This window comes from Amphiprion ocellaris, chromosome 6, assembly GCF_022539595.1.
Source record: "Amphiprion ocellaris isolate individual 3 ecotype Okinawa chromosome 6, ASM2253959v1, whole genome shotgun sequence".
NCBI classification, from domain to species: domain Eukaryota; kingdom Metazoa; phylum Chordata; class Actinopteri; family Pomacentridae; genus Amphiprion; species Amphiprion ocellaris.
The window spans coordinates 19,933,400-19,946,125 of NC_072771.1; the positions used below are offsets into that span (position 1 = coordinate 19,933,400).

General features: G+C 42.8%; 1 protein-coding gene across 1 annotated transcript in view; it reads left to right on the forward strand.

Moving 5' to 3' along the window:
- Positions 1–21: 21 nt before the first annotated feature.
- adgra2 (adhesion G protein-coupled receptor A2) overlaps positions 22–12,726 on the forward strand; it is a 39,991-nt gene continuing 27,286 nt past the window's right edge. Inside the window, exon 1 of the mRNA XM_023290696.3 lies at positions 22–1,084. Coding sequence (XP_023146464.2) covers positions 783–1,084 — 302 coding nt within the window. The 5' untranslated portion in view covers positions 22–782. The remainder of the gene's footprint in view (positions 1,085–12,726) is intronic.

Here is a 12,726-nt window from a genome sequence, read left to right on the forward strand (position 1 = left end):
ACCGCGGGGACCAGAGCGCAGACGCAGACGGAATGGGCGCACTTGGGGTTGTAACTAAGTGAGTTTGAGTGTGACAGACTCAAGCAGGCAAAACCGCTAGATTTTGGGAATTATACAAGAGTCGACCCAGACCAGCTCACTTCTTGTCCGAACTAATAGTTTTTCCCACCTTTTTCTAAATTTAATCCAAGTTGCGCACGAAAGTACGGGAGAGACCTGGATCGGGGAAACAAACTCTGAAGGAAACTTTTAAAAGCAGCGAAACAACTGGCAAAAGTTAGAGAATATACTTTTTTCTTTACTTCTTCCTATAAATGACAGTATGGCTCCGGCTGTGACGCTCAGTCGTGGATCTCATCAACCTCTGGATTAACTTTTAGAGGGCGAGATAACGGTGATCTAGACACTCCCAAAGAAGCCTGAAGGAGATGCGAGTCTCTTGAGGTAATTAATTCAACTTACAACTTTTGAAGACAGAGTTTTGCGCCTGTTTGCGGCTGTTCTAGACGTTTGGATGGACACTTGGATTGATCTCTTGGATTTATCAGCCATTTGGACCAAACGGAGTCGTGCGCCCTGGGCTGCCATGACATAACGGGACACTTGGAAAATCAACGGTGCTGAATATTTCTGGAATGACCGGATGATGTGCGTTCACTGTTGAGCAGAGCGCCCTCAACTTCTTTTTTTTTTTTACCATTCATTCAAGGCCTGAAAGATCATTTTTGTCTCCTCTCGCCCTCCTTACGCCCCCTCTGAGCGCTTCATGGTGGAGATATGGGATGACTGGAGGCGGGGGTGCAGCTGAGGTGAGATCCAGCCGAAGGACAATGTTTGCGTCCGGCGTTGGCATCCCTCTGCTGCCGGGGCGTTTGGTACTGATGCTGCTCCTGTTGTGCGCCACCGAGCCGCGGCTCTCCCAGGCTTGTCCCGGGCTGCTCGCCTCCACCAGCGGCTGCAGCTGCACGGACGACCGCTCCAAAGCGCACGGAGTCCAGGCTGTGGGGAGAAGGGTCAGCTGCAGCAAGGAGGAGCTGACTGAACTTCCAGATGCCAGTTTGCTGCCCAACAGGACCGTCACCCTGTGAGTTGGAAAAGTTTACTGGACTCTTGCATTACTACTATGATCATCCTCCTGTGGCCTGTTGGAGGTCGCGCCAGTCAGAATTTACATTATGGTGCTATTTTTGTCTTCTAGTGTCACTCCACTTTTCTTGTGGTCTTCCTGTAATGCCATACAAGCATTTTAGGAAGAACATGTGTCAGCTTTTTCCATAGTTACATTAAGCAGGAGCCACAGTGTTCCCATGTCATTTGATTGAGAGAATCAGTTTTAGTTGTGTAACTGACATAATCACAACATGAATGGCCTCTAAGAGTTCAGTGTCCTGATCAGGCCCACACACTCATGACCCCGTGACCTCGGTTTTAACTGTATTGAGGACTTGCTGCAGTAATAAGGCTTGTTAGGTCATAAGTTTACATCTTGATCTACTTTGACTCTGTCGTGGAGGGCTGAGCATCGCCTCTCTGTAAAGCATTAAGACTGCAGCCATCATCTGGCCCTGCCTCTCTGACACAACTCTGTCACTTTAAATTTGACTCAGCCAGGCGCCCAGTGTTTCTTCTCACTCCTTCTCCCTCCACCACCACCACCACCACCACCACCCTGTACACATGGTCCAGCTGACTTGGCCTTGCAAAACTAGAATAAACAAAAACACATTTTATATCAGACACTTTTACTTTACTGGTGGGCCGGCTCCTACTTTAAGTACTGCAACACCCAGTGTCAACCGTCGCCTTCTGGTGAAGATAAAAAAAAACATCTGGTGAGAGCTGGACACCACACATTCTAGGCCAGTTCAGTTTGATATGTTTTAATTATGGAGCAGTTATTTGTGTGGTCTGTTTGGGCCAAACTTGAAAGGGTCACATCACGGGCCAAAACACACTATCGATGATAGATGACCCTGCATTCTATTAGCCACACACTTTTTGGGTGGTGTTTCTGTTTTTCTGTATTGCAGCACTTTTTTCACAGCTGCTAAGACTTTTCTGAAGACATTGCTTGTTCCCACACTATGTTTCTGTCTGTGTGCTCCAACCCAGTGGGAGAAATGCTAGTTGCACATGGGCACAGTGAAAAAAAAAACATGTTCAACTGCCCCACTGCAAGCATATGAGGTAAAGTAAGGGGATTTATGCCCCAGGAGAGCTAAAAGCCAGCCAGCAGTCCATTTATAGGGCCTTATGTTTCTTGTTTAATAAAGGCCGGATAAACATCTGGGGAACACATTGCTGAGAACTGGAGGAAAAAAAATGGCTAGGGTGGCAGCGATCGAGGTGACTGAAGATAATCTTTTATCCCCACACCTACTAATTTAGGTTGAGTTGTTTCTATGCAGATGTTTTGCATTCTGTGACACTTTTGTGAGGCTCCGAACAAGAAGAAAACAATTCCACTCTCGATCCGCCATTTTCTTTACCTTTCCAGGGGAATTTTTTTGGCGTGTGGAAACTTTGTTTTCCTGAAGATTCGGTGAGTTGTTCAAGCGCCTGCGTTCCCATCGTTGCACATGACATTAGCTCCAGATGTGGAATGTGAGAAGTTGTGTTGATATTCGTGTTATTCCTGACATTCCTCAGTCTGCTCTGAGACTGCAGACAGTATCCCAGGTGCAGGCAGGGGAGCTTTCTCCAAACCCTGCACCACCTCGGTCCAGGCCCGCAATCGGAGGGTCTGAGATCCAGCCCCGCTGCCCTCTCTCCTGGGGCAGTCTGGAGGAATGCTCTCCTCCATGCTGAGCAGGCAGAGGCTGGAGAACTCCAGGCCCAGGGCTTCCGGGGCCGACTGCTACGTGTAATGCACAACAGCTGGCCCCTGTGAACATTCCAGCTGAGGCCCCTCAACCTCATGGGAAATCCCAACGGGGATTTGTTTATTAAAACTATTAGTTGGCTGTTTGTTGTTCCTGCCAGCCATAAAGGAGCAAACAGTTGCCCCAATATTATCACCTCCTCCTTTGGCTCTCCACTTCCCGCGCTGTGTGTCGGATTATACACTGCAGTATTACTATAAACGGACACTTATCACCAGTGTAATGATGCATAATTCTCCTCTCAACTTTCTGCTTTGAGCTCCAGTCGTCTGTCCCACTTTCCCTCTTTTTCTTTATCTCCAGCTCCCCATTTCTCTCCTCTTCCCACCCCCTTCTATCATGAGTTCATCCACATGCAGTAACTCTCAACCTAAATATTTAGTCGTCTTGGTAGGAAACTGCCATGTCCAAACTCCTTCCAGATGTGAGCCTGCGCAGGCTTGTGTTTAGGCCTAATTATGCACGGCTGCAAAGGAGCCAGATCACTGGGAGAGGAAGAGGAGTGGAAGGGTAGAGAGGAGGAAAATAGATAAGAGTGTGAAAGTGAAAAGTGCCGTTGTTGAGATAGAAAGTAGGAGTGAATGAGGGAAGCTGAAAAGAGGCTGTAATGGAGGAGAAAGTTGAGCGCCAGGAGCAGAAGAAGTGGGAAGAGGGGAACAAAGAAAGGAGGAGGATGGAGGAGAGAGGGGAGAAGCTTGGCAGGCGGTTCAGAGGGATGTGCCCCTGGAGACTGAAAACTCCCCAGCCCCTGACTAACAGATCTTCGACACTGGGGTGAGACGGAGGAGGAGGCCGGGTTCCTCGATGTGGCTGCATAGCTTCACTTCCAATGTTTTGCTCCATGTCTCTATTATTATTAGTCTTTTGAAGAGTGAGAAGGCAGGACATTTGTTATTCTGGGGATGAAAAAACTGCGCCTGGAGATGGATACATATCATAGGCTGCACATTCAGTCTATAGCCCACAAACACACAGAGCAATGGCTCCTCTCTCAGTGCTGCGTGGTGGCAGCTGTGTTTGTTTTAATGTTTTAATGGAGAACAGACAAATGAAGAGAACGTACAATGGCAGTTAATGTGTGAATGTGCTGGTGCTCCAGAGCTTGTGGTTTATTTGCCCAAGTTAGAACCCTCCTCAATATATTTTGCTGTCGTCGTTGTCAGTGACTGATGGCTTCGGCTCAGTGGGTCCCAGTCTGAATGAGTGGGCACAGATGCTCAGGGTGTGGGGTCAGCATGCCCATCCCTGGCCTGATGCCCCCTCACCCAAGACAGCTGCAGTTGCTCCCTGCATGTCTGAACCTGAGCCCAGTATGTCAGTGTTGCTGGTCTGTGGTCGGGGGTTTAAGATAAAAATATTCCAGCAAGGGCAACAATATTTTATCAGTGACGGTCATGGTTGTAAATGAACAGCTGTAACACACGCCTCCAGTTTATGGCTGCTGGTGAGGCTGATCCTGAACGACGGCCTGATCGTAGTTTTAAATTAGATCTTAGTGTATTTGTTTATAGTGTTAAACCAAAGTCATCTAATTCCTACACTGGATTGTAAAGGCAGAGCCTCAGGGCTAAGGTGACTAATCTCAATTTCACCAATTTATTCCAGCCGTGTCAAAAATAAACAAAAACATGTTTATGTCTCGGCCTAGTGGCCTTCATTAGAGAACTTCATCAGATGCTCTCATGGAGGCTAGGCTAAAACATTTCTTTTGAGATGGCCAAGGTTGGATATTAACCACAGTCTTAAATGACTCCCTAAAACGGGAGTTAATATGCTAATTTTCTTGATACCGCTCTTATGACTGTAATTACTCTGTCCAAAGCTAACATCTACTTACAAGCACCAGTGAAGCTCAATAGTTAACACATTACAGCCTTTAAAATCTACAAAAACTAGCCTGTTTCTTGCCTGGGGGGGGGTGGGGGGTGGGGGGGGGGGGAAGCAACATAAACAGTTGTAGATGGTAAAAAAAATCTAATTATTTATTACAGAAAAGGTTGGACAGAAAATGTGCAAAATACTATACAAACTGAGGCAGAACTGAGGAAGAGGGCTGGTGGGTGCTGCTCAAATCAAAGAAAACATCAAAACACAAAAAGAGTTCTCATAAGGAGAACTTAACGCTACCATCGCGGTGGACAAAAGAAAAACGGAACAAAAAGGCTCACTAAAGAGGAACTGGCAAAACAAAACTTACACAGGAGTCAGCACCCCTAATCCTGGTGAAACCTAAACAGAAGGAACTACCTGGAATGAAGTGAGGCTGTATCAGTTTTTAATTCTAGGCCTGGCCCAATTCCTAGCACACACAGACAATCTTGCCTCGACCACACAGTAACAACACAGTAACACAAAACGGCACGCTGGCCGTCAGCTGCCCCATTCAGTGGAACTGCCAACTCTTTTAAAGGAGTTGGCAGTTTTCGGTTGGACAGCCTGGTAAGCGCCGCACCAATCACTGGGACTCCCGGCCGCAGCCACGCCTCCGTCGTCGTGGTCCAACCAGGGAGTGGGGATCACACAGCCCTATTTGCATAAGCCACAATATTTAGTTAACACACACACCCGGGGTAGGAGGCGCTGGCCGTAACATTGCCATTTCTTGTCTTTCTGCCAAGCTGAGTTAAACGACTGCTAGCAGTAGCAGGATCTGACAATTAGCAGGAAAACAAATAGAGGCCTATGAGTATTTCCCAAAGTCTCAAACTGTTCCTTTGTGGCTTGATCTTGGTCAAAGTCTTGTTTAGCTTTAATTGTTTTTATTTATAATACAAATAACTAACGTTTTCCTTATTAGCGTTTTAAAGGCCATTTTAATGCTTTCTTCGCCAGCTAATAGCATTGGCATTATAATGGCACTACAAAATAGATCTGAACAATGAATCAATTTCTAACCAGAATTGCAATTTGAAAAAATGCAACTACAAATCGCAAAGGCTGCAGTTTCAGAAATAGGCCTACATTATGCACAGTGTTTGATCCAGGCCTTAAACTACATGTGCATCCCGTCTTCATTGTGTGACAGTCACACTTTTGATTGTATCTCATCAGGTAATAATGATCGACCGCATGTTTTTATCAGCGAATATCGAACTAAAGCTAGACATCAAATTTTTTTTAGCGCAAATCAAGTCCCAGTATCTGTCAGAAAAATCTGTATTTTCTTAAACCATTCAGCCCTAGTAAAAAGCTGTAAAAAAAAAAACAACTATTTGGACTTTAGCTTAGATTTTGCTTTGACTTCATCTGAGTTTAGATTATTATGTCACTCAAACAGTCCCCAGTGGTTAAGATCAAACTTGTACCTTAAAGGAAATTAGGGAGAAAAATTAAATAAGATGCCTGTGGACATCTGTCTACCTTCTGCTACAAAATTTAAGAATGAACTTTCAATTGCAGCTGCTCTAGAAAAAGATGTTTGGTAATGTCTGTTTACAGTAGTATTACAAACCCGGACAACAGTAATAGATTATTGCCAGTTTCATTTTATTATCTGAATAATAAAAGACAACTGGGAGCTCGATTTACATCAATAAAACATTTTATTAGATGCTATATTATTTGCAGCTATGGTTACCACTTTATTATTATTTTTTAATATTACTCTGTTATTAGCCTGCTTTATTGACATTTTCTTTTTACTGGGTGACACTTAAATAAGGGACTAGTTTGACATTTTGGGCTTATCTCTCACTGCTGCTTCAGCAAGTTACGTACAGATGTTTTCATTTGGATTAAACGTGTGGAAAATAGCATGTTAATTGAGCTGTAGAGGTGCTGGTGGGCAGATTCTGTTGGTTGTTTACTCTGTTTCCGGTATTTGTGCTAAACTAACCAGCCACAGGCTTTTAGCTTATTCCTTGAAACTATTCCCTCAGCATGAGGTTATCCAGGAAGCCCAAAAGACAGAATGACTCCTGAGAATGTTTGTAAAGCATTTAACTCCAGATGTAACTACACTTTATCTTTTCTTGTTGCTGGCTAAAATAAACCTACACCAACATTTAACCTTTAATCTGCCACTGGAAAGTAGCTCCTGCTGGAGAAGACAGCCCTGTGGTTACGCTCAATCCCACATTGGTCTGATTTCTCTTGATGCGTTTCTGGCTCTGCTTAGCTGACCATCATGGAGTCTGTTATCGTTTACTGCATCTGATGTGTCCTCTGACTTTCTGCTCTCTTGAAGCCAACTCACCTCCATAGTATCATGGATTGGCTACACTATGAATCCGTGGCCTTTAATCACCATTTCGCCTTCTGAGTCACAGTGTAGGTCTCTCACTTGTGGCCCCGCTTGTGGCCCATGTGTGGACGGATATCGAAGGGCCAGCAGATGTGTTGGTGGTTTATGTTGGGTCTGTGAGTCAGTATGTGTTGAGACGGGAGTATGTCGACAAGACGTCCCAAACCGTCGTCTTATCAGCGGGGAGAATTCCAATAGCAGGGAGAGCGCTGGACCCCAGGCATTCCTGCTGCGATAGGGTTTATTTATGTGGGGAAAGGTGTTGAGAGGAGGGGGAGCAGGCTCTCCTCCACACATGTTAGGTGGGGCAGTGGTCAGCGATAAATCAAAAAAGCAAACAAAGGCCTGACACTGGATACCCAGAGCATTAAACTGCAGCTGCAGCACCTGCTAATGCCACGCAAGCCGTGGATTTCAATCGTGCCCTCGCAGATCAAGGTAACCAGAGTGGGACATCTCCACACACCGTCTGTGTTATTCTGTAGCTACCCGCCTTTTTGAATGATGAATACGGATTTCACTTATCACCTTGTTGTGTTTGTTGATTAAAAGGCAGCGATATTTCAAAACTTGGCAAAAACAGTGATGTGTTGTCATAGTAATCTCATACCCCCAAGTGGCTTTTTGTTGTTTTAGTTTTTCCTTTCTCGCCGCTCTCTTCTTATCTTACTCCAAAAATCCCTGACTTTGACTTTTCTTTGCCAGTGCTAACTTCCCTCTCCCCGTGTCCGACCACAGCGGCCCCCAAAGTTCCTGCTCTGGGTCGACAACACATGGATACAGAGGGAGATAATGGGTGTCTACAGTGGAAATGCCTGTGGCTGGTGTGTGTGCGTGTGTGTGTTCGAGTTTCTGATATGCTTATTCTTGAGAACTAATCCACAGCAATAGCACAGTCAATGACTGGATTTCAAGGCCTCACTAATGTAATGCGATACTCATGTGTTAGTTTTTTCCCTCTCTCTTGAGTGAAAGAGATTGAGTCAACGTATTCACCTACAGTAGCATAACATCAATGTGAAAATAAAACTGTACTTTCAGAGGTTGAGTAGTGCTGCATGAATAACTGAAACAATACGACAAAGCCGAACAGATAGCACCATGGCTACCTTTTGGAACCTATCTGGATCTCAATACAACTATTGAAAGACAAAATCATGACATCAGTTTAAATAACTATTGCAATTTCACATTTATTTTTTCTTCTGAAAACATGAACCATATTCCTAGAACTTGATATCCATATGTTAACACACTACAGCACTACAGAACTACACGATTTCATGTTTAAAATGAACACGGTTAACAATATATTTAACTACAACTCCCATGAAAAATGTACCAGTGCAGCAATGCAGGTATTACATCATTTTATGTACGTCATTTTCCAAACTTTTTAGCTGTAATCTCTGCTGTGTAAAGATTTCCATGCTGTTCTGTCCCACTACTAGCCCTGACATGTCTGATCAAAGAGCGGCTGCTTGACTTGTCCATAGACTCTTGTCCAAGTGTTCTTGTCCAGCTGTGTTGCACAGACCTTATAAAAGATGCTGTTAGACAAAAATGTTGAGTAAACATTGATATTGGAAAGACACAACAATTTAAAACTCCACCACTGAACATCATGTTGAATAAGTTTTTGACACACAGCTGGGTTGTTAGATGTTTGTGTTGCTACAAATGGGATTTTTAAAGAGATTCCTTTATCTTTGAAAGGGAATTCTGAAGATTTGGTTTCACTTCGATTCAATTTGCTTTTTTGCCAAGACTTAGCCAGGAAGATAACTATATATCTATATATTATGGAGGGTTTCTGCAGCATTAGCAGTAGGTAGCCTGGCTCTGTCCAGATAGAACTCCATGCGAAAATTATTTTGTACAAGATACAAGAAGTTAATAATTAAAAGAACAATCATAGGCACTTTTAGGGAAGTATTTTTTTATCTTTAGCCAGGTCAGACTAGATAAGATACTCAGATATGTAAAACTAACTAGCACCTCATCTTTATAATTACTCTGTCATCACCCCAAACCATTGTTTTACTGAAGATATAGAACCATATAAAAAAAATATGGTAAATATATTAAAAATCTGTCACTTCAACTCTTTTATCCACTGCTCCTCCTGTCAGTATGATTTGTTTACGGCTCCTGTCAAAGCGACAGAACAAGTTATGAAATAAAGCAGTAAGCTTTTATTAAAATCTTTGTTGATGGACAAAACCACTGTTTAAGGATACGCCATGAATGCGTGCCCCTTCAGCTGAAATCAAATCGCTCTTTGGAAACCATGTTGGTCGAGCATGTTTTTACAACACATGCCTTATGATTGTTTAATAAATTGTGGTAAATTCTGGTGTTGAAACTGCGTGCATTGAGTGGGACTGGGGCGATGAACTCTGATTGCGATTTGAAAAACACTGCGGCCACACAGATGAAAAAAAGAAAAGAAAAACAACAACTCTCCAAACAAAAATGCATCCTTCTCACAGATGCCTCTAAAGACACTGAGTATCTGGGGCAGAACGATTTTAGCCGACCTTTTGTAAAAGCAGCCTCATTTCCCAGCAGTCTTTGCTCAGAAGCTGAAAACAGAGGCTGGTTATGAGGCAGAACAATGAGACAATGTTAGCCAGGCATACACCACATTCCACTCACTGTCTCAAACGGCTAAATTCACTAAATTGCCTCATTAAAAGTGTAAAAACACTTTAGACAGTGATTAAACTGACTATTGTGTTCCTGCTCTGCAGCCATAAACTTTCCAATTTGGTTTGTCTTGACGAGTCTTTGACTCTAAATATTGCAATAATTTATTGCAGCTTTATAGTGAGGCGCTTGTGTTTCAGCTTGTGCTCCCTGGCTGTTAATATTTATAACAGCTACATGTTTATGTCTTTAAAGTTCACTGGTTGCTCAGCTTTAGTAAACTGTTTATAGAAACACGCTTCATGGACAGTTCCTGTTAGCAAAACTCGATGAATTGTCTAATAAGACTCACTCCAAGTGGGGGACCTTCCTCTCCAAAGTGTGTATTGTGTGTCTGTCAGTCTGTTTGCCTGTGCACACACACATATGGGAAGGGCGTGCGTGGCCACAGCTCTCAAAATAGGCTTCAGTCCTCCCCTCTCTAATTAGAGACATTTCAAAAACCCAGATTTTAATTTTAGACTAGTAGCTTCTGGACCACTTATGCACACACACACACACACACACACATATGAAGTTAAACATACACACTTTCCATATAAATAAATCTGATAGGTTACACACTTATGCATCTAAATCCATGCACACACACACATACACACACAGCCACAAACCACAAAGCTGAACTCCCTGGCCTAGCCTGCTAGCCCAGGCACAACGCAGTTTGCTCTATAATAAGTAGTTGCACATATCAGATGCAGGAGCTCACTCCCCATGTTGAGCCTCGAGGCACAAAAGCATGATAATAGAACTAACTGATGCAAGGTTACTTACACACTATAAACCATCCAACTCATATATTTAGTCACACAGACATACGGCAAGAATCCGCTCCACTCCTTAATGCGGCTTCTCTCGCCCTCATCTCGCTGTTTGATGCTTGAATTACTCAATCAGACTCTGAAAAATGATTTCACAAAAAATATTTTGCATGCAATTACACGGATGCTCCTTTCCACGACAGGCGATGAATGTGGGCTCGGAGCTTGGCAGCGTTCCCCGGTGGCTGCTACAAGCTCTCTGGTGGGTCATGCACAATGGGCACATTCACATCTTGACATGCATTTGCTGCTAAAGTGCCTGTTGTGCTCGAGGGCATTTAGTCTCTCTATTACATTCAGTGCCGTGACTCTCTTAGGATGGGCTCAGGGTGCAAGGGGCTCCTGGGACCGCTGGCTGAGGTGGCTCTTCGTCTTTCTACAACGAAAGGGTTAAGCTATTTGGATGGACCCGAGGACTGAATACTCAGCGCAGTCTGGAGGCCTCTTATAAAGTACTTATTGTAACAAAGATGACACAACCACCTCCCAGTCTGAGAGATCTCTCTGCTTATGCTCTCTTTTATTCCTCCTCCCTCCACCTTCCTCTTCTTGTCTCTGTAAAAGTGTCCATTAGCAAGAAAGAGGCTGAGTTGGGTTTGGCTGATGCAGCTTTTTGAAGCGTCACGGACGTGTGAAGAGTCGCCGAAACCGTCACTGAACTGAATAGTTTTCATTCTGTAAAATAAATCATAATAATTATATTTTGCTCAAGACTGGATTTTGCTACAGTTCTGCATGGCCAGCACAGTAGCAAATCTATAAAATACAATCCAAACATAATCAAACCATCTGCACCATATTCATTATCCCGGGGTTGGTTGACACAGACTGGCCAACATGAATTTTTTACAGTTTTATTTTTTCCACAGTGCACTTACACACATTCCTGAAATGACAATTTACTTTCCCAAAACTATAACCACGAAAAAGGCCACACTTAGTCTAGCCAAACCTCAGACATCAGAGACAAAATTAAACATTTTACTCAAAACATGTTATCTTCCAGCTACATGAAACTGCAGATTACTTATTGCCTTTCCAAATACAGAAATACCACTGAAGTTAAATGAAAAAAGAAAGAGGAAAAGAAATTACTATAATAAATCAGGAGAGAGACAGTTTCATACTAGAAGCAATTTTCTTAAATTTAGCAATTTTATACCATTTGCTTCATAAAATTTGTAATTTTGTCAGTGTGAGAATTGCCAGTATTTGGTTTTGGTACACTGGCAAAAAAACAAAACAATAACACATCAGATTCTCTATACTTTTTAGCTTTCTTGGTCTTTACACAGAACAATCGCTTTTATAAACCTGTTTACTAGAAAGAGAAGTAATAGAAAAGATACTGTGTTGCAGGTTTATTTTGAAAAGTCCAAATACTCACAATCCCTAAAAGCCTTTATCTTACTTTTTCCTCTTTAGTCTTATTGTTTTCTTTGCGTTGTGGTCAAAGCATCAGCAATGACACAACTAGAAACATACAAAAATGATAAAATTATAATATTTTCAATTGTAACTTCAATGACACAGTTCTTTAAATGAACTAGAATAGGGTACCTTTGTTGTTAAAACATAGATGCACACATTCTGTCATATTAGATAAGGAAAACCATGGATGAAATGATAAAATTATGAATGATTAAGCTGCTTTAGTTTCCAGGCACGTAGTACTGAAGCATCAGGGGTCATACTTTTAAATTCTGCACAGAAATGTTTTAATCAATCAAACATTATATTTTCAGAATGAATACAATGCAGGCAATTATTAATATTATCATTAACACGTGTGCAAACCCATTGTACCAGCGACCATGGACACACGTCGCGACTCAGAATTCTCAGCCACTAATGAAGGTCCACAACAATTACTGCTGTAAGTTCATCCCTACTGGAGCCTCCTTCTCAGCAAGAGGTTGTGAGTAAAATTCCATCCAGTCTATCACTGAAACCTCTTCACCAGCTGTACAATTGATCTCCTATGACACAGGTATGATCATATTATCCCTCCTCACGGACAGCAGAAGTGAAAATCATTTATTCAGACCAGCTCTTTGTTTATTAAGTTAAA